Genomic DNA, 22939 nt, shown 5'->3' with positions numbered 1-22939 from the left:
GGAGACGGGGGCTCTCCGTGGTGGCAAAGCCTGCTCAACCTGGGCCCGCGGAGGGAAACCTCGGAAGTCATTTCCATTAGCTCCCCTTCCCCCAAACTGATTCGCTTCTGTCAATCCGTCCATAGAAATAATGTCGAGACCGGGACCAAGGGGTGCTGCGTTTTAAAAATTCTGCACTGGAAAACCCCTGAGAGTACTGAGGGACAGACAGCCCCACTCACCTGTCAGCGCTGAGGGAGTGCGCGAAACAGCCCAAGAGGAAAAACCAGCTGGTGCGCAGGCGCACGGCGTCCCACAGCCTCAGGCCGGCCACGCCACGCCCCCTGCCTCGCCTCCGCGCGCCACTAGCCCCACCCGTCTCCCCGGCCCCGCCCCGCCGCTCACCCTGTCTGGTCCCTCCCCGGCCCCTTTGATTCTCCGCGTCTTCCTCGCACGCCGGCCTAACCTCAGCCTGCATTGCGCCCTCCCGGCCTAGGGTGTCGCTGTACCGGCCTCCGAACTCCACACAGAGAAGTCCAGCGCTCGGGCGGGGGCAGGAGACAGAGCGGAGCGGCGGGGGGAGGTGTCGTCTCTGTCTAGGGACGGCGACGGAGTCGGTGGTCCCTGCGCGATGGCCACCTCGGTGTTGTGCTGCCTGCGGTGCTGCAGAGACGGCGGGACTGGCCACATCCCTCTGAAGGAGATGCCGGCCGTGCAGCTGGATACGCAGCACATGGGTAAGGGCCCTCCCTTCCCCAGACCCAACGGCTCACGGGGGCCGGGCGCGGCGGGCAGGGGGACCTGCAGGGTCAGAGGGTCCCCACGCTGCCCCGCCGCGCAGGCGACGCTGCCCCGACACCATTTCGTCTCACAGATCTTTCCAGACGCCGGCGGACTCCAACTGGGCCCGGTTCTGTGTTCAAGGCTGCGCAGCCCTCTCTGTGTCTGTCATCGCGAGTGGGCGTGTGGACCTCCCATTTTCACAGGAACTCCGAGGGCTTCCTCCGGAGATGTCACACGTCCCCAGGCGAGGGGGCGGAGAGTGCCCTCCTGGCGCGCCCCAGTCAAAACCTACACATTTTCAGAATGCTTCTAGGTCCGGTTTTGCTCCTCCTCCTGCCCTGACTGTCGGTCGGGTCTCTTGAGCCCCATCATTTATAGGTTGAAGCCTGTATTATTGGAAGTAATTTTCCTATCACTTAAAGTCAAAACAAGGCAGACTGCAGAAGTCTGAAGTCGCACCTCAGGTCAGAACTTGCCATTTCAACTAAAACCTCCCCTTGCCCGACTCCTTAGTCATTGTTAGAGGTACTGTAATTTCATCTGATGGGTCTCTTCCCTACAGGTCAAGCTGTTGCAAAATAAAATAGCACTTTGCTCCTTTGCATCTGCTTTATCCTTTTAATTCCAATCCATATAATTTATCTAACATTCTTCCTCTCCTGTCATAGCCTCTTTCACTACCTTATTTCTGTTCTTAGACTTTTCCCAGGTAGTTTCATGCTTCTGGAATGTGGTTCTAGAAGGAGAGATTTCCCAATATACTTATTTCAGTTAGAGTAATGTGTTTTGTGGATTATTTTATTCTAACTATACTTCTGCACTTTTGATTTTTCACACATTTCTGATTGTTTAAAGGACAGTGCCTTGAAATAAAAAGGCACTTCTTAATATTTATGATAAAACTCTCTCTTGCCCAGATTCCTAATAATTCTGGGAACACTCTGCCCACTACATTTTTGTATAACACATACTAAATGTGATAATTATGTAATCACCTTGTACGTGTGTATTTACTTTTAATTCTTAGATCTCCCAAATGTAGCACATATCCTTAATACATAAGTAATCTTTAAATTATTTTTTATCCATCATCATTTATAGACGATGGAGTTCAAATCCTATAGTTTTCCCCAGAAAATATTTCCATTTCAGTTACTCATTTACTGAAGTAATATTTATTAAGCAACTATCAGGTGGCAGGCATTGTTATAAGTGCTTAGAATATAGTGAAGGACAACCGTACATAGTTCCTGGAACTCATGATCAGCTGCGGCACTTCTTATCTTTACTGTTAGACTCTTGAATTACTGCAGTCTGCTCTTTGAAGCATTCCTTTTCTCTGGCGTCTGTTTCCTCTAGGAAGAGCTGGTCAGATATACTCATTCCACTATGTTTTATTTCTCCAAAGCTGTCCAGCAACTGTCAGCTACTAATTGGATGAAATAGAGTAATGTCATCTCCAAATTTTCTAACTGCGTGGAAGTTTTTTCTTTTTTTCTTTTCTTTTCTTTTTTTTTTTTCTTTTTTTTTCTTTTTTTTTTTGAGACGGAGTTTCACTGTTGTTGCCCAGGCTGGAGTGCAGTGGCACAATCTCGGCTCACTGCAACCTCCGCCTCCTGGGTTCAAGTGATTCTCCTGACTCAGCCTCTTGAGTAACTGGGATTACAGATGCCCACCACCACACCCCGCTAATTTTTGTATTTTTACTAGAGGCGGGGTTTCACCATGTTGGTCCGGACCTCGTGATTTGCCTGCCTCAGCCTCCCAAAGTGATGGGATTACAGGCATGAGCCACCGCGCCTGGCCAGGAAGGTTTTTCTTAGCCTTTCTGTAAACTTAAATTATTCAATCACAGAGGAGCCTGATTTGAGAACCTGAATAAAATGAAAGAAAAGGGTTGTTGAGTTAGAAGAGCATGGATTGATCTTGACTTGAAACTAGAAACACATGGATTTGGTTGTGTGAAACATTATTATATTAAATAACCTAAGAAATATGATTTTTTAAAATAAAATTATCTGTATACTTCAAGTGATTATCTCTCAGGGTTGTCATTTTGGTGATGTTGTATTACTTAAAACCACTTTGGAATTCCTCTTTTGTAATTTTCTATGGCATAGTTTTTGTAAGTATTATCATTGATGCCATATCTTTGGCTTTTAATTGTGAGTTGACATTTTAGAAACAAATGACTTCCAAGGGAGCTACTTTGAAAGGGATACCACTCATTTGGAAATTTATGTTTCTTAAAACATCCTCTGTGGCTATGTTTATGCGGCATTCTGGCTGTACTCAAATTTGCCTTGACTGTCTAAGCAGTACCAATCATTAAAACTACAGATTCAAATACAGGACATTTGTGTACTTAAGAGAAATGGGATAAGCTTAAAATGATTCCCTAATGATTCATAAACACCCTAAATATTCTTTTTTTTTTTTTTTTTTTGGAGAGGGAATCTCGCTCTGTCACCCAGGCTGGAGTGCAGTGGCCTGATCTCAGCTCACTGTAACCTCCGCCTCCTGGGTTCAAGTAATTCTCCTGTCTCAGCCTCCTGAGTAACTGGGACTACAGGCGCCCACCACCACGCCTTGGTAATTTTTGTATATTTAGGAGAGATGGGGGTTTCACCATGTTGGTCAGGCTGGTCTTGAACTCCTGACCTCAAGTAATCTGCCTGCATCAGCCTCCCAAAGAGCTGGGATTGTTAGCCACCGTGCCTGGCCAAGAGTGTTTTATCCCATTGTGCTGGCAAAAGTCCTGAGATTCTAATTGTAGTTGATTAGGTCATGTAGCAGTTCTTAGTTACTGTGGCCAAGAAATGTGCAGGGCACTGATTGCCTTAACCTAGGTCAAATGTTGTACACCTGAAGCAGAGATAGTCAGCTTTCTTGGAACTGTTTTGATCTCCAGAGGGAAGTCCGTCAGGAAAAGGAGAACAGATGCTGCATGTCCACTACAAAGTGCTTAGCCCAGCATATTCATTCATCCTTTATCATTTATTTGATGAGCAGCTGCTCAATGCCAAACACTGCATGGTCTTTGCCATCAAGGAAGATGCTCTCCAGTTGAAACTACTGCAGGTATATGGAGTAGAAAGATGCAAATTATTTATAAAGGTGCTTTCCCAGAATTTGGGAGTTAACTTTTTAAATTAGAAAAAAAAAAAGGATGCTAATGAATTTTTAGTAATCATACAATAGGATCTCAGTTTTACCTTAAGGGAGAGCATGTCTTAACCAGTTTAGAATTGTGTTAGAATCTGAAAATTTTGCATTTCTCTTATGTATTTGTCCCAAATAATTTTGTTTACCTGTGAATTCAGCCTTTTGTTACTATGACCTAATTTTTTTAACCCCTTCTGGAAGAGTCCCATACAGTTCTAATATTCAGATCTGCTTGGCTGGTACAGTTATTGCCAGCAAAGTGGTAGTAGTGGCCACAAGTATTGGGAGTTATATGCATTGGTGTATGGGCTATTTCTTACATGTTAGAATTATGTGTATTCTCTGATATACATGTTTTCCTAAATCAAATTGGTACTAGGAACACATCAGGAGACAGTGTCTCTCTTTCTCACTCTCATCTATAGATGTTGTTTCATCTAAAATAAAAATTTTCCACGAGAATAAACTGTGTGTAAGAATGTTAAAACCTTGTTTACATATTTGCAATGTGATTGAAGTAGCTATCTTAATAAACATTTTAAGATCTTAAAGTTAGCAGTTTTTCACTGTCAGGTACTTCAACATAGATGTGTGTTCTTTTGCATATTCCCTGTACTCTTCAGTTCTTACATGACTAATGCACAAGTATAGTAGCTTGTATTTAGTAGGCATTCAGGTGGCTTTTAGTAAAGTGTTTTAATTCATTTGAATAGAATTGAAAACTACCAATTTACTAAAGTCTCTTGTATTTATGTTTTGGTTTAAATTAAGAAATTATGAAATCATCAATTGGTATCCTGGCTAAATATTAAAGGAGTTAGTCTATTTCTACCTTAAAAGTGTTTTAAACGTTCCATATAATTCAGAGTTATTACAGTTTACTTGAAACTGCTTAATTAAAACTTACTTCTCTCGCCCAGGCTAGAGTGCAGTGGTGCAATCTCAGTTCACTGCAACCTCTCCCTCCCAGGCTCAAGTGATCCTTCCACCTCAGCCTCCCAAGTAGCCGGGACTACAGGCTCATGACACCACACCAGCTAATTTTTGTATTTTTTGTAGTTATGGGGTTTTGCAAGGTTGCCCAGGCTGGTCTCGACTTCCTGCACTCAAGCAGTCTGCCCACCTCGGCCTCCCAAAGTGCTGGGATTACAGGTGTGAACCACTGTACCCAGCGTGCTTAGTTAATCCCAGCTACTCGGGAGGCTGAGGCAGGAGAATGGCGTAAACCCGGGAGGCGGAGCTTGCAGTGAGCTGAGATCCGGCCACTGCACTCCAGCCCGGGCGACAGAGCGAGACTCAGTCTCAAAAAAATAAAAATAAAAATAAAAAAAATTTATACATACAAATGAATATTACTTATAAATGTTCCGTTAGGAAAAAATAGTGAATTAAATATTTAAAATAATTCAGCTATATTTCAAAGTACTTACAGTGTCCCTATTTTTTGTGGACTGAGTTAGAACTGAACAAATTAATCCTGATTGTTGGATTGAAAATACAAAACTTGGCCGGGCGCGGTGGTTCACGCCTGTAATCCCAGAACCTTGGGAGGCCAAGGTGGGTGGATCACGAGGTCAGGAATTCAAGACCAACCTGACCAATATGTTGAAACCCCCGTCTCTACTAAAAATATAAAAATGTAGTGGGGCATGGTGGCGCATGCCTGTAGTCCCAGCTACTCGGGAGGCTGAGGCAGGAGAATCACTTGAACCCAGGAGGAGGAGGTTGTAGTGAGCCAAGATCATGCCACTGTACTCCAGCCTGGGCGACAGAGCAAGACTCCGTCTCAAAAAAAAAAAAAAAAAAAAAAAAAAAAGGAAAATACAAAACTTTACATAGTGTCTGCATTTTTTATTTAGGAACAGATGTTGTTATTGTAAAGAATGGAAGAAGAATATGTGGAACAGGAGGTTGTTTAGCCAGCGCACCTTTACATCAAAACAAAAGCTATTTTGAATTCAAAGTCCAGTCCACAGGTTGGTATAATGGTACTTTACTATTAAAAGTCCTAATTGTTCTAAATATTAACAGTAAATTGTAACATATAGAAAAGATTCAGAAGGTAATATAAAAGCACCAAACTCTTAGAAGATCTGGGTCTTCCACTTCTTATTGTATGATCCTGGGTAAATTAGTTAATTTAGTTAAATTAGGTACAGTTTTCTTTTTTTTTTAGTGATCTCGTTCTACCGCCAGGCTGAAGTGATGGCGGATCAGCTCACTGCAAGCTCCGCCTCGAGGTTACCGGTCCTACCTCCACCTCGGTAACTGGGACCACAGAGCCCTCCACCTCACCTGGCTATTTTTTTTGTATTTTTAGTGGTGAGGTTTCACCCGTGTGAGCCAGGATGGTCTCGATCTCCTGATCTCGTGATCCACCCGTCTTGGCCTCCCAAAGTGCTGGGATTACAGGCTTGAGCCACCGCGCCCGGCCAGGTTCAGTTTTCTTATCTATAAAATGGGTATTACAGATGCTGCCCTTTCTGCCTCACGGGAACTCTGTATGAAAGTGTTTTAAGACAAGACATGCTGTATAAATATAAGACACTAGTATTTTTAATGGGATCCAGATGAACCCTCTTGTTTGGTCAAGCATATAAGGTCAAACATATAAGCAGCATATACTGTTGCTATTTATCTTAGGATTAAAGTCAATCTGTTGATTCTTTCTTTTTTTTTTTTTTCTTTTTTCAGACAGAGTCTTGCTCTGTTGCCCAGGCTGGAGTGCAGTAGCGCAATCTCGGCTCACTGCAACCTCCACCTCCCGGGTTCAGCGATTCTCCTGCCTCAGCTTCTTGAGTAGCTGGGATTACAGGGATGTGCCACCACGCCCGGCTAATTTTTATATTCTTAGTAGAGACGGGGGTTTCACCATGTTGGTCACGCTGATCTCAAACTCCCGATCTCATGATCTGCCCTCCTCGGCCTCCCAAAGTGTTGGGATTACAGGCGTGAGCCAGAGTTTTTCTCTTAACTCAGTTATTAAAATACCCTGATTCAGTGTTTTGAATTCAGTCATCAAATTCAGAATTCAGATAGAAGTCTACAGTCTATATTTCTCTTTTTAAAATTTATGGAGTTTCTTGAACTGTAAAGCAATTCTATGTGATTGTAATAGGTTAGTTAACTGTGTCTGTATTGTATATGGGAAAACTTTTTAAATAAAAGCTTTATTGTAAAGTGGTCGGGCATGGTGGCTCATGCCTGTAATCCCAACAACTTTGGGAGGCCAAGGTGGGCGAATCACCTGAGGCCAGGAGTTCAAGATCAGCCTGGCCAACATGGTGAAACCCCATCTCTACTAAAGATACAAAAATCATCCAGGCATGGTGGTGGGCACCCGTAGTCCCAGTTACTCGGGAGGCTGAGGCAGGAGAATTACCTGAACCCGGAAGGTGGAGGCTTCTGTGAGCTGAGACTGTACCACTGTGCTGCAGCCCAGGCAACAGAGTGAGACTCCATCTCAAAAAAAAAAAAAAAAAAAGTGGCTGGGCATGCTGGCTCACACCTGTAATCCAGCACTTTGGGAGGCTGAGGGGATGGATTGCAAGGTCAGGCATTTGAAACCAGTCTGGCCAACACAGTGAAACCCCGTTTCTACTAAAAGTACAAAAAATTAGCCGGGCGTGGTGGTGGGCACCTGTAATCCCAGCTACTTGGGAGGCTGAGGCAGGAGAATCGCTTGAACCCAGGAGGCAGAGGTTACAGTGAGCCAAGATCATGCCACTGCACTCCAGCCTGGGCAACAGTACAAGACTGTCTCAAAAAAAAAAAAAACTTTATTGTAAATAAACTTCTAGTGAAATACTGCATCAGTAATATGGGTAGATAATAGGAAAATGAGAGTGGAGTAAATGAATCTTACTATTACTTGACTAGCCTTGAATGATATGAAATTTCCCCCTAGGGCTTATTTTCTAAATTAGTTTTACTTATTTATTTATTTATAGATGGGGTCTTGCTCTGTCACCCACGCTGGAGTGCAGTGGCATGATTATAGCTCAGTGCAGCCTTGAGCTTCTAGGCTCAAGCAGTACTCCTGCCTCAGCCTCCCCAGTAGCTGAGACTACAGGCTCAAGCCACCGTGCCTAGCTCTAAATTAGTTTTAAATGATGATTTTCAGTGGGGCATGGTGGCTTACACCTGTAATTCCAGCGCTTTGAGAGGCTAAGGCAGGAGGATTGCTCAAGGCCAGGAGTTTGAGACCAGCCTGGGCAACATAGCACAACCCCATCTCTACAAAGAAAAGAAAAATTAGCTGGGTGTGGTGGCTTCAAATACTGGGTAAGAAAATGATTTTACACCTTATTGTTAATTTCTCCTCTCCATAATATTGCTTATGACATATATTGTTTGTCACTCATTGTAGATGTAAAAACTGAAGACGATATATTCCCACTTTTCAGAGGGAGAGCTTGGAATTGAATTCCAGGCCATTTAAATTCAATGTGTAGCTTTTTAAATATCTTTTTGACAGAATAATAATGATGATGATGACAGCTAGCATTTTCTGAATACTTATTGTGTGCTTTACTTACTCCTGTTTTGGAGTACTTACACTGTTCCAAGTGCTTTACTTGAATTATCTTGTATGTTTTCATAACCTTGTGAGGTGAGTACTGTTAGAATCCTCAGTTCACAGATAAGGGAACAAAGAGAGGTTAGGTAATTTGCACAAGATGACGTAGCAGAGTCAAGATTTAATCTTCATTTGCACAATTCCAGGGCCCACTCTCTTATCTCCTAGGCTGTATTACATCTGTGGAGAACATAGTATGGTTTGCAAACTACTTTTATTTTATTTTATTTTATTTTATTTATTGAGACAGGGTCTGGCTCTGTTGCTCAGGCTGGAGTGCAGTGGAATGGTCATGGATCACTGCAACCTCAACTTCCCTGGCTCAAACAATCCTCCCACCTCAGCCTCCTAAGTAGCTGGGGTTACAGGCACATGCTCACATGTCCAGCTAATTTTTGTATTTTTTATAGAGACAGGGTTTGGGCATGTTGCCCAGGCTGGTGCAAACTACTTTTAAAAGAAGATTTTTTTTAAAGAGTAATAGAAAACAATTTAGTGATAATACAGTACTTCCTTTAAAAAGTTTATACTCCCTTTTAAAATAACTCTGTTTATGGTTGTAGTCTTCAGATTTTGAGGGCATTTAAACTATTATATTTTTAGGAATCTGGGGTATTGGTGTTGCAACTCAGAAGGTTAACTTGAATCAGATTCCTCTTGGCCGAGATGTGCACAGTCTGGTGATGAGAAATGATGGAGCCCTTTACCACAACAATGAAGAGAAAAATAGGCTGCCAGCAAACAGTCTTCCACAGGAAGGAGATGTGGTGGTGAGTTCCTTCGTGGAGTTGCTTTCCACTGTAAATGACGAAACTTGAACTGCTTTTAGTATCTACAGCTTTGCCTGGGAGTTTGTGGTTTGAATTCCAAAGCAATGGAATTGGATCTAATGAGATGGTGCATTTTCCAGGAGAGCACTTGGTATAGATGTTGTGCCCTACTCAAGTGCTCCCTCCTTTTTAGAGCTGCCACTGGCCAGGAAAATCAGTGTGAATCCTTATTTCTACTCTGGAGAATTAATGACAGGCTGGCTGCTGACCACACATTCCTGTTTCTCTCACATTAGAGAAACCTTGGCCCACAATTCTAAGTTTGGTTTGCTGAAGCTTATATTAGAAAATGCTAGATATTTTTGAGGCTGGATATCTCTTAGGGAAAATGTTCACATTTATTTCTTGGATTTTGTTTTGTTTTGTTTTGTTTTGTTTTTCTTAGAGTCTTGCTCTGTCACCTAGGCTGTAGTGCAGTGTTATGATTTTGGCTCACTGCAACCTCCACCTCCCAAGTTCAAGCTATTCTCCTGCCTCAGCCTTCTGAGTAGCTGGGATTACAGGCACACACCACCATGCCCGGCTGATTTTTTTGTATTTTTAGTAGAGATGGGGTTTCGCCATGTTGGCCAGGCTGGACTCGAACTCCTGACCTCAAGTGATCCACTGGCCTCCGCCTCCCAAAGTGCTAGGATTACAGGCCAGAGCCACCGCACCTAGCTACATATTTATTTCTTAATTTGTTATGAAATTCTGTTAGAGAATTACAGCATTTTATCAGAAATGTTCATCTTCATTAAACTTAACCTAATTAAACTCTTCAGAGAACAGAACTCAAAATCCTAAAGCTTGATTGTAGAAAAGTTTTTCTTTTTTGGAAAGCAGAGGATAGTAAAAGTTACATGTTATTAAGACTTTACTGTTTTTACTCCTAACTGGCTATATTTAACTCTTTACAAAGCTAGCACATTGAAAATGTAATCCAAAGATTTCTTTCTGTCTTTTCCAGATACTTCCTCCCACACTGCATATCCAAAACCCCTCCCTGTCCACTGAGGTCAGGCTATGATTGAGAACAGAGTCCTGGAGTCTCCTTGAGCTGAGGTGCCATTGTACACCGAACCTTGGGTTCTCAATTCTGATATCAAGTTGAGAGGAATCCGTGAATCATGAGAGAAAGTTTCTAATAAGATGATACAGATAAGAGAAATCCAGGTTAATTAATTATAAAAAAGTACAGTATTTTAGAAAGAATGAAGAAAGGTGTGGAAATTAAGATTTTTAATTATGGCCTGATCTTTCTTCTCTTTTTTGCAATTTAAAAAATATGAACAACAGTAAGTTTTTAATTGTTGGAAGTTTTTTTCCGGAATTTACTAAAGAAAAAATGAGATGAAAGGCGTAAGCCATTCAAAAAATCTGCTTTTCCTCATTCTTTTTGAATAGCTGGTTCTGTATTTGTAGATCATTGCCAGATGCCCATAATATGGAACATCCTTATTCAAATGGTGATTTCTTGAAAGAGAATCTTGAAGTCAAGTTGATGCTGTCAACCTGTTTACCCTAAAAGATGAAATTCAAACATAAGAAAGGATAATCAGTAACAAATGTTTTTCTTTGTTGATGAACTGAAACTTCTACCTGCCTTCCTATCCCATTTCATTCATTGTAATGTCTGATAGCATAATGTGACAGACTGAAGAATGCCACTTTTAGTCTGTCAGTGTCGTTAAATTAGACTTCAAGTTTTCATGCTTATTCTCATAAAAGGAGAACTAAAACTATGAAATACATGCAGAGCCAAGAAAAGAAAAACATTACCCTGCCATTTTAACTTTATCTTCCTAGTTCAAACACTGGAGAACAAATTTTACCAAATTGTTAACGGTGGCATGGAATAAGTAGAATGGATTATAAGAGAGGAAAAGCATTCTCATGTGTTTAGAATTAAAGTCATGGTACCATTCTCTGAGGAGAAATCAAGAAAAATAAGCTCTGAACATCTAACCAAATGATTATATGATTATATTCATATGATTATCACCCAGTACAGCACAGCCTGCTACAGAACTAGAAAGAGACACATGACACAGTTTATGCTTACTTTCTCCTTTTTCTTTTTTTTTTTTTTTGAGACGGAGTCTCACTCTGTCGCCCAGGCTAGAGTGCAGTGGCATGATCTCAGCTCACTGCAAGCTCCACCTCCCAGGTTCATACCATTCTCCTGCCTCAGCCTCCTGAGTAGCTGGGACTACAAGCACCCGCCACCACACCTGGCTAATTTTTTGTTATTTTTTACTAGAGACGGGGTTTCACCATATTTGCCAGGATGGTCTCCAACTCCTGACCTCATGATCTGCCTGCCTTGGCCTCCCAAAGTGCTGGGATTACAGGTGTAAGCCACCGTGCCCGGCCTACTTTCTCCTTATACATATAATTCTGAAAAGTTCAAATTTCATTTTAACATGCATTTATCAGTTTAATTTTAGAGAAGTCTTATAAACACTCTAATAATAACAATAACGAACACTTCTAAGCCTTTATTTATTTATTTATTTATTTATTTATTTATTTATTTTTTGAGATGGAGTCTCACTCTGTTGCCCAGGCTGGATTGCAGTGGCGCCATCTCGGCTCACTGCAGCCTCCGCCTCCTGGATTCAAGCAATGCTCCTGTCTCAGCCTCTCGAGTAGCTGGCACTACAGGTGCGTGCCACCACGCCTGGCTAAATTTTTGTATTTTTTAGTAGAGATGGGGTTTCACCATATTGGACAGGCTGGTCTCGAACTCCTGACCTCGTGATCCGCCCACCTTGGCCTCCCAAAGTGCTGGGATTACAGGCATGAGCCACCATGCCCAGACCTAAGTATTTATTATGGGCACTGTTCTAAGTGCCTGGCAAGGATTAAATTGTTTAATGCTCATAATGGCCTTTTGAAATAGGTATTATTATTATTTTTTTTTTTTTTTTGAGATGGAGTTTTGCTCTTGTTGCCCAGGCTGACGTGCAATGGTGCAATCTCAGCTCACTGCAAGCTTCCCCTCCCAGGTTCAAGCAATTCTCCTGCCTCAGTCTCAAGTAGCTGTGATTACAGGTGCCTGCCACCACTCCTGGCTAATTTTTTTGTGTTTTTAGTAGAGACAGGGTTTTGCCATGTTGGTCAGGCTGGTCTGGAACTCCTGATCTCAGGTGATCTACCCGCCTCGGCCTCCCAGAGTCCTGAGATTACAGGCGTGAGCCACCGTGCCCATTACAGTAGTGGTAGTATTATCCCCATTTTACAGATTAAGAGAAGTTAAGTAACTTTTTATGTGAGTTAATTATGAGACTATATAGCTCGGCCAGGTACTATGGCTTATGCCTGTAGTCCTAGCACTTTGAGAGGCCAAGGCAGAAGGATCCCTTGAGCTCAGGAATTTGAGACCAGCCTGGGAAACATAGTGAGACCCCATCTCTATAAATAAATAAATAAATAAATAAATAAATAAATAAAATTTAAAAAGAAAATTAGCTGGGCATAGTGGCGTGCCGCTGTAGTTCCAACTACTTGGAAGGCTGAGGTGAGAGAAACGCTTCAGCCCAGGAGATAAAGGCGGCAGTGAGCCATGATCCTGCCGCTGCACTCCACCCAGCGTGGGCCACAGAGCAAGACTTTGTCTCAAAAACAAAAACAAAAACCAAGATCATATCTGAAGCAGTCTAATTTCAGAATCTGTTCAGTAACCTGCACACAATTATTAATGAAGACATAGAGCATACAGTATATTTTGCTATTATTTTGGCAGAGTCAAACCCAGTTTCTTCATCATAGAATAGATTAGGTTAGAAAATACTTGAACTGGCCCATCACAGTGGCACATGCCTGTAATCCCAGCACTTTGGGAGGCTGAGGCGGGCGTATCACACTGAGCCAAGATCACACCACTGCATTCCAGCCTGGGCGACAGAGTGAGACCTAGTCTCAAAAAAAAAAAGGAAAGAAAATACTTGAACTAAACTATACTGGAGGTGGGACTTCTCACATCCTTCCTCTCTTCTTTGGTACTGGGATCTTGCTGCTGCAGGCTTGGGTTTAATACTTGCTTGTTTGATGCTGGGTGCGGTGGCTCACACCTGTAATCTCCGCACTTTGGGAGGCCAAGGTGGGCAGATCATTTGAGGTCAGGAGTTCGAGACCAGCCTGGCCAACATGGTGAAATGCCATCTCTACTAAAAATACAAAAATTAGCCAGGCATGGTGGCGGGCGCCTGTAATCCCAGCTACTTGGGAGGCTGAGGCAGGAGAATCTCCTGAACCCGGGAAGCGGAGGTTGCGGTGAGCCGACATCATGCCATTGCATTCCAGCCCGGGTGACAGAACGAGACTCTCTCAAAAACAAAAACAAAACTTGTTTGTTTGCGATCGGCCACTGGGGGATGAAGGTGCCTGGATTACAGCCTCACTGATGTGAACTGCTAGATTTCTGGTAGTCCCATAATGAGAGTAACATACTTTCTTTTTTTAATGTAATTAAGTTTTTGTTTTTTAAAATGAAAACAGACTTTTTCATTAGAAAAGTGAATCCCAGCCATCAGTTAGCTTTATTACTATATCTAAAGACACAAACTAAAGTGAAACAAAGGCAATCTATGTACTATTTATCTTTCTCAATATTCCTTAATTATTAATAATTGTTTAAGTTAACCCTGGCTTTGCTAAGAATTGATAATCTTTCATAGCACTTACCACATTAGCTTCTCTGGGCTTTTGCTGTCTTGCTTTTAAAGAGAGAGAATTAAGACTAAGATGATCTATAAAATCTTTTTTACCTCTAAAAAGCTTTTAACTTGGTAGAATTTTTCTACAGTCAGAAATCCTGAAATCCTTGAAGTGGTTTGCTTGTTGGTCTATGATGACGTCTCTATTGAAAGATCTCTGCTGTCTTTCAAGGGAAAGATCTCTTTTTGTTATCAGTAGCTATTGTATAAAGTTTTAAAGAGAGATATGGTGATTAAGAACAAGTGTTTAAAGAGAGGCATGGTGATTTAGAGAGAGGTATTGTGATTAAGAGCAAGTATTCTGAAATCATACTGCATGGATTTAAATCACAGCTTTTCCACTTCCTAGCTGTGCAGCCTTAGGTAAATTACTTAATCTTTCTGTGCTTTAGCTACCTCATCTGTAAAATGGGGATAATAATACTGTCTTCTTGTGGGGATTAAATGAGTAAATATGAACTGCCTAGAATAGTAGCACTATTGGTATATAATATGGGCTAAGTGTTTTCTAGCATTTTAACAATTATTATTAATATCACTAATTGTGATTTTTGCCATCAATAGTGTACTGATTAATTTTTATTACATTGTTTTTTAAATCATTTGAGCTGTTATTTTTCTATTTTTTAACTTGAAACTAATTACCAATTTTATTCAGTTGTAAACACCAGCTTTTCCTTGATTATACACTTGACAAATTTGAAACCAGGGTAAGGAGATGTAGAAATGTGTTATTTCCTTCTGGAAATAAATTGTATAGAGATGTTTCTTCACAATTTGAAAACAGTGACAGGTAGTAAGTCCTGACAGTGATAAAAACCTTTGTTTTTCCTTCTTAAGATCAAATTCTGTAGAGAGAGAGCAGTGTTTTCTGTATGAGTGTGAAAGTTTTATCTATTCATGGTATGTAGTACTTACATTATCTTAGCATTCAAAATATAAAATCCAGATTATACAAATATAATTCTAGGATTTAAACTGAATCCTAGTTCAGTTTTACCTTAATCTTTTACCTCTAATGTGGACTCTTGGGATGTTACCTGACTTTATCCCCCCTCATAATCACTACTAATTTTTTTAGCTCAGTTCAAGTAGAATTCTACCAAATTGTCAACCCTTAATGAAAATCGTTGTCAACCTATGCTTAGCTTTTTGTGTTTCCATACTTCCCAGTCAATGCTTTCTGACAGCTCAGCTTTTATGGAACATTTCTGTTTTTTCCTTCCTAGGGTATTACATATGACCATGTTGAGTTAAATGTATACTTGAATGGAAAAAACATGCATTGTCCAGCATCAGGTATACGAGGGACAGTGTATCCAGTTGTTTATGGTAAGCTGAAATATTTCTAGTGTATTATTAGATATAAACTTTTGTTTGGCATGTGTATCAGTCCATTTTCATACTGCTATAAACACATACCCAAGACTGGGTAATTTATAAAGGAAAGAGGTTTAATTGACTCACAGTTCTGCAGAGCTGGGGAGGCCTCAGGAAACTTACAATCATGGCAGAAGGGGAAGCAAACACATCCTTCTTCACATAGCAGTGGGAAGGAGAAGATTGAGCGAAGTGGGGGAAAGCCCCTTATAAAACCATCAGATCTTGAGAGAATTCACTCACTATTACAAGAACAGCATGAACGTAACCACCCCCATGATTCAATTACCTCCCACCGGGTCCCTCCACAACACGTGGGGAATATGGGAACTATAATTCAAGATGAGATTTGAGTGGGGACACAGCCAAACCATATCAGCATGTATGTTACTTTTATAGCTATCATCTAGAAATCTGGACACACTGTTAATAAGGACCTTTTTATTTTATTTATTTATTTATTGTTTGAGATGGAGTCTCGCTCTTCACCCAGCCCGGAGTACAGTGGCACAATCTCGGCTCACTGCAACCTCCGCTTCCTGGGTTCAAGAGATTCTCCTGCCTCAGCCTCTCAAGTAGCTGGGATTACAGGTGCCTGCCACCATGCCTGGCTACTTTTTGTATTTTTAGTAGAAATGGGGTTTCACCATGTTAGCCAGGCTGGTCTTGAACTCCTGACCTCAGATGATCTACCCACCTTGGCCTCCCAAAGTGCTGGGATTACAGGCGTGAGTCACCATGCCCGGCCATAAGGACCTTTTTATATGGAATGTAGTCAGTAGGATATTACAATCCCACTTTGCAAGATTAAGGATAGTTTCTGTTCCCCATGTATTTAAAAAAAACTTGCTAACTACAATGATTATACTTAAATATGCAATAACCATACTCCCTTTTTCAACATGTAGTTTTATGTTTTAGAAAGTTTGAAAAAGCTTTACTGAATTTAGAAATTTTTTTCTGCAAGTTATTGGGAATGATTGCATGACCAGGAAACATAATTATAAATAATATTTTGGATAGAGATGGGAATTTTATGTAGACTGCGCATTAATAACCTTTGCAAAATTCCCTAAACGTTAACACTTTTCTGAGGGAAATAGTGACTTGGAATAGTTTCATACTGATTGTTTTGCTTTGGTAGTCGCATATGTATAAGTGCTATTATTTCTATACAAGTGTGTCCCTCCAAGACTTGGGCTGCTTGAGAGATGACTCTATACCACTTAATTACTTTAATTTTTTTTTTTTTTTTTTTTTTGTGGCAACAGAGTCTTGCTCTGTCCCCCAGGCTGGAGTGCAGTGGCTCGATCACAGCTCACTGCAGCCTCAAACTCCTGGGTTCAAGCAATCCTCCTGCCTCAGCAACCTCAGTAGCTGGGACTACAAGTGTGCACCACTATTGGGATTACAGGCATGAACCACCACATCTGGCCTACCTTAATTTTTATTATAGAAAATTCCAAACATGTACAAAAGTAAAAAGAATAGTATAATAAACCCTCATATACCCATCAGCCAGCTTCAAACAGTTATCAACTTGGAGCCAGTTGAGTTTCATCTACACCCCCCCAACCCCCAACGCTGCTATTGTTCTTCACTTACCCTCCTTGGATTATTTTGAGGCAAATGCCAGATAATATATAATTTTATTCATAAATGTTTTTATTCATATCTCTAAAAAAAGGTCTCTCTCTTTCTCTCTTTTTTTTTTAGAAAAACATAACCACAATGTCTTTATCCATTCTGCTTCATTTTTTATATTATCAACTTTTTTTTTTTTTTTTTTTGAGACAGAGTGTCTCGCTCTGTCACCCAGACTGGAGTGCAATGTTGTGATCTCAGCTCACTGCTGCCTCCACCTCCTGGGTTCAAGCTATTCTCGTGCCTCAGCCGCCAGAGTAGCTGGGATTACAGGTGTGTATCACCACGCCCTGCTAACTTTTGGGTTTTTTTGTTTTGTTTTGTTTTGTTTTGAGACAGAATCTCGCTCCGTCACCAGGCTGGAGTGCAGTGGCGCGATCTCGGCTCACTGAAACCTCTGCCTCCCGGGTTGAAGCGATTCTCCTGCCTCAGCCTCCTGAGTAGATGGGACTACAGGCGCGCACCACCACGCCCAGCTCATTTTTGTATTTTTAGTAGAGACGGGGTTTCACCATGTTGGCCAGCGAGCGTGGTCTCGATCTCTTGACCTCGTGATCTGCTTGCCTTGGCTTTCCAAAGTGCTGGGATTATAGGCATGAGCGCCTGGCCAACTTTTGTATTTTTGCTAGAGACGGGGTTTCACCATGTTGGCCAGGCTGATCTCGAACTCCTGAGTTCAAGTGATCTGCCCACCTCGACCTCCCAAAGTGCTGGGATTACAGGCATGAGTCACTGCCCAGCCTTTTATATCATCAACTTTAAATAAACAGGTATATGATATTTCTGCCTGTAGTTTTAGTAAGTCTAAAAATATTTTCTCATTTAAGTTCTTAAATTTGGGTTATAATAAGAACTAATTAGGACCGGCACGGTGGCTCACACCTATAATCCCAACACTTTGAGAGGCCGAAGCCGAAGGATCACTTGAGGTCAGGAGTTTGAGACCAGCCTAGCCAACATCGTGAAACCCTATCTCTAGTAAAAACATAAAAAATTAGCCAGGCATGGTAGCGCACTCCTGTAATCCCAGTTACATGGGAGGCTGAGACAGGAAAATCCCTTGAACCCGGGAGCTGGAGGTTGCAGTGAGCTGAGATCGTGCCATTGCACTCCAGCCTGGGTGACAGAGCAAGACTTCGTCTCCACAAAAAAAAAAAAAAAAGAACTAATTAAATGTTTTGTAGTTTACTGTAAAAGCAGCACTGGTGCAGTAACTCATGCCTGTAATCCCAGCACTTTGGGAGGCTGAGGTAAGAGGGTTGCTCGAGTCCAGGAGTTGAGAACCAGCCTTGAGCAACATAATGAGAACCCGTCTCTACAAAAAATTTTAAAATTATCCAGGTGTAGTTGTGCGTGCCTGTAGTTCCAGCTACTTGGGAGGCTGAGCTGAGAGGATCTCTTGAGCGTGGCAGATCAAGTCTCCTGTGAGCAGTGATCATGCCACTGCACTCCAGCCTTGGCACCAGAGTAAGACCCTGTCTCAAAAGCAAAATAAAATTATAATAGCAGTATCAATGATGACAAACTGGGATGTCAGAAATATACAGTAACAGATATAAATAATAATATGATAATAGCCAAAGCTTGTGATTACCTTTTAGTTTAAGGTTTTCATTAGCCTTCTTTTCTCCTAAAATTACTTTTCAGTCATTTTACCTTCTGTGTCCTTGCATGTAAATGTGTATTTTAAAACTCAGTTTAGTGTTGCATATTGGGTAAGCCTAAGAGCAATTCCTTTATTTACTTGAGTAAATGGAAATTTAGCTTGATATTTGAAATAGGTTAGCCTGAGAAATAAAATAAATATCAGTAGAGTGAGTTATACAAGTTAACTATAGCAAATAAGTTTAATGCTCTAAGCTGTTTCTTTTATTCAGCATTATTTGTAATGTACTAAGGTTATAGATACTAAATTATATTTCATAAATTGAACTCATAAATCAGTCCAATTAAACCAAGTATTTTAATAGCCTGATCTTGTCAAAGATAAACATGAAACTTAAATCCCCTTACCCTTTTGCCTTCTATCCCTAATCCTTGATCAATCCAATGATTCATTTTGTCTCTTCTTACACTTAACCTATAGAGAGAAAAAGACTGCATAACATTGAAGAAGTGTGGTTACAAAGTTATGACTTCCTGGCTGGGCACGGTGGCTCACGCCTGTAATCCCAGCACTTTGGGAGGCCGAGGTGGGCAGATCACGAGGTCAGGAGATCAAGACCATCCTGGCTAACACGATGAAACCCCATCTCTAGTAAAAATACAAAAAATTAGCCGGGCGTAGTGGCGGGCGCCTGTAGTCCCAGCTCCTCAGGAGGCTGAGACAGGAGAATGGCGTGAATCCAGGAGGCGGAGTTTGCAGTGAGCCGAGATCGCACCACTGCCCTCCAGCCTGGGTGATAGAGCGAGACTCCGTCTCAGAAAAAAAGACAAAAACAAACAAAAAAAGTTATGAATTCCAGCCTAATCTGAGTTCTCAATAATTTTCAGCAATTCTTTGTGCATGTCTGTGCATTCTGTGCTTCTTGCATTCTCTATTCATCCTTTGAAAATGCCTTGCCTTCTACTTTACAAAAAACAGACGATCACAAGTGAACTCCAGCTTCCCTCTCTCTTCAAGTCCAGTCCTGCCTTCTTTCCATCTCATCTCAGAAGTGGTGCTCTGCATGTTGCAGACACTCTTATCTGTAGTCTGGGTTCCAAACTCCCCAACTCTGGAATGTCACTTTGACAGTTATTTCATTGATATCTCATGTCATGGGCCTCCCTTTTCACTGCTTATAAACATTGAGTCCCATCCCAAACACCCTTCTTTGGGCATGCATCCCTCACTAGTCCTGTGTTTCCCCTTCCCCGGATGGCCACATTTCTTCTAGAATAACCTACATCCGCCATCTTTATTGTTTTTGTTTCTTTTTTTTTTTTTAACATTTAGGTTAGGGGGTACCTGTGAGGGTTTGTTACACAGGTAAACTGGTGTCACAGGGGGTTTCTTGTATAGATTACTTGACTAGCTCAGGGGGTAGAGCATTTGACACCTTTATTGTTATTGTTCGTTTGTTCTATAACCCCATCCGGCTGCCATTACACCACTCATTGAAACCACCCTTGTTAAAATCACTAGTGACTTCATGAATGTCAAATCCAGTATTTACATTTTTTTCTGCATTTATGCTGAAATATAAAGTATATAGTAACGTGCATTAAACTTATATGTGCAATTTAACAAATAGCTATTGGCCAGGCGCGGTGGCTCAAGCCTGTAATCCCAGCACTTTGGGAGGCCGAGACGGGCGGATCACGAGGTCAGGAGATCGAGACCATCCTGGCTAACACGAAGAAACCCCATCTCTACTAAAAAAATACAAAAAACTAGCCGGGCGAGGTGGCGGGTGGCTGTAGTCCCAGCTACTCGGGAGGCTGAGGCAGGAGAATGGCGTAAACCCGGGAGGCAGAGCTTGCAGTGAGCTGAGATCCAGCCACTGCACTCCAGCCTGGGCAACAGAGCGAGACTTCGTCTCAAAAAAAAAAAAAAAAATAGCTATCAAGTGAACACCCACATTATTACGACTTAGATCAAGAAATAGAACATTTTCTTGGCCCAGATGCAGCCCGCACCACAGCTACATTCCTCTCCCAGGGGGAGTAATCACTGTTGGATGGCAGAGCTAATTATTTACTTGCTTTGCTTTACGGTCATGTTTTGTTTTGTCATCACCGGGGTCAAGTTAATGAACATACTCACCACCCCAAAGGTTTCCTTCTGCCTTTTATATCCTACTCACCTCTCCCTACCCCAGCCCCAACCAAACAACCACTGATCTGCTTTCTGTCACTACAGATTAGCCTGCATTTTCTGGAGTATTATATTAACAAAATCATATGGTCTTTTCTTTTGGTCTGGCTTCTTTCACTCAGCACAATTATTTGAAGATTCATTTATGCTGTAGCATATATCAATAATTCATCAGTTTTTATTGCTGAGAAGTGTAGCACTGTGTGGATATATCACAATTTCTTTATCCTTCACCAGTTGATGGACATTAGGCTTGTTTCCAGTGTGGGGCGATTACAAATAAAGCTATCGTGAACATTTGAAAATATGTCTTTGGACATACACATTCATTTCTCTTGAGTAAATGCTGGTAAAAACATTTCGAAGCTGAGTAAGGCCTGCAGTCTAGTTCACAGTAGTGTGCCAATGTCAGTTTCCTGGTTTGGATGTTGAGCTGTAGTTATGTAAGATGTTACCGCTGGGGCAAACTGGACAAAGGGTGCACTGGACTCTTAACATTTTTGCAACTTCCTGTGAATCTATACTTTTCCAAAGTTAAACATTTAAAAAATATATATATCTTAATTGTATACAATTGAGAAAATACAGATAAGCAAATAAGAAAAAAATTACTCATATTCACATCCTCTTGAGAGAATTAATAATATTTTTATATATATCCTTCCAATGTTTTTGACAGATTTTGATTTTTGTTGTGGCTGTTTTTACCCATAGGATTATGTTTTGTATCAGGGACAGCAGATATATTTATTCTTCTTACCTATTAATATTGTAGTATTATGGAGACAGTTTATTTTATTTTATAATTATGTATTCATTCAAATTAAAGTGTTTGTTTCTAATTTATTTTCTTTCTTTTTGTATCCTTTAGTTGATGACAGTGCAATTTTGGATTGCCAGTTCAGTGAATTTTATCATACGCCTCCACCTGGTTTTGAAAAAATATTATTTGAACAGCAGATCTTCTGAATGTATTTGTTTTTGAAACTTGTATTTCTGCACTGTTAAAAAATGTTTATCACTTAATAAAACTTTACCTGGCCTATAGATGAAAATATATTCTTAAAAATATGCTTGTTGATGCTGTCTAAGGAACCAGTGTATTCAGTATACCACCCTGAAGTTGTGATTTGAAATACTTTATGTTTTGTGAAATGAAAATAAGCATTTGGGCAGTTTATTTAATTCTTATTTAAATAAATAGAACTGTGGGTTTAATTAACAGTATAACATGGCTATATATACATATATATATATTTAAAGGGGACTCTTTCTTACATAATATATTTGTTTTGATAGAGATACAGAGTTGGGCGGGTGTTTTTGTCACTCTGAAGTTTAGACCTCTTTAAGTATTTTAGGTCTGCAGTTGGATAATTTTGCCGCTTAGTGTCCTTTTTTATATACAATATAACAAAGTGAGAGAAATTTATGTTATTGGCAATTTCATTTTTGGCAATCTATTTACTGTATCATGTACCACTTTTCTTAAAACTTAAATTGCTTATTTTGTTGTGTAATGTCATTGCTTTTGATTTGCTTTGTGAAAGGAGATAAACGTTTCAGTAACTCTCAGAGCATTTTGTTGCCTCAGGCTGTGTTACCTCAATTTCAGAGTAAATAGTGGTTGATTAGTAATGTAGTATACACTGGCAGACATCTAGAATACATTAGTAATGTAGTATACACTGGCAGACATCTAGAATGATGCTTTATATTTAAATGAGATTATTCTTTTAAGGACTTTTATTTGTATGTTTTCTGTAAGAAATAATAAAATAATTGTAATTAAGGAATATGCCATACTATATTAAACATATTCTTCCTATTTTGTTAGTTATACACTAAATTCACATCACCTGTGATTATTTCATTTCCGAGATAAGTGAATCCTCTTCACGACCCTGAGTCTTTGCCGGGTTTCTAGAATCACTGTCCTTTAACTGTTAACGCCCTGGGACCTGAACCAATTACTCTATACATCTTTAGATATGTTGTCTGTTTTCAAATGAGCATGGCAAGGATGCATACATTTCCCTCCTTTATCAACTAGAAACAGTACATTGTTCAGGAAAACATG

At 40.7% G+C, this 22939-nt stretch overlaps 1 protein-coding gene across 4 annotated transcripts; it reads left to right on the top strand.

Moving 5' to 3' along the window:
- The first annotated feature begins 348 nt into the window (after nt 1-348).
- On the top strand, nt 349-22708 carry SPRYD7 (SPRY domain containing 7). Of its 4 annotated transcripts, none has more exons than XM_003913888.2 (5): nt 349-716; nt 5787-5903; nt 9110-9276; nt 15266-15368; nt 21731-22708. In XM_003913888.2, exons 1-5 carry the CDS (start codon nt 611-613, stop codon nt 21826-21828), a joined length of 591 nt encoding a protein of 196 aa, XP_003913937.1. In that variant the 5' UTR covers nt 349-610; the 3' UTR covers nt 21829-22708. The 4 variants fall into 4 exon arrangements, with proteins under 4 accessions (XP_003913937.1, XP_021785118.1, XP_021785119.1 ...); XM_021929426.1 differs by lacking the exon at nt 21731-22708 and adding an exon at nt 19147-19244; XM_021929427.1 differs by lacking the exon at nt 15266-15368.
- Nucleotides 22709-22939: the final 231 nt, after the last annotated feature.

Source organism: Papio anubis, chromosome 15 (genome assembly GCF_008728515.1).
Source record: "Papio anubis isolate 15944 chromosome 15, Panubis1.0, whole genome shotgun sequence".
Taxonomy (NCBI): domain Eukaryota; kingdom Metazoa; phylum Chordata; class Mammalia; order Primates; family Cercopithecidae; genus Papio; species Papio anubis.
The sequence above is the reverse complement of the archived record's forward strand: the minus strand, read 5'-3'. Positions and strand labels throughout refer to the sequence as shown.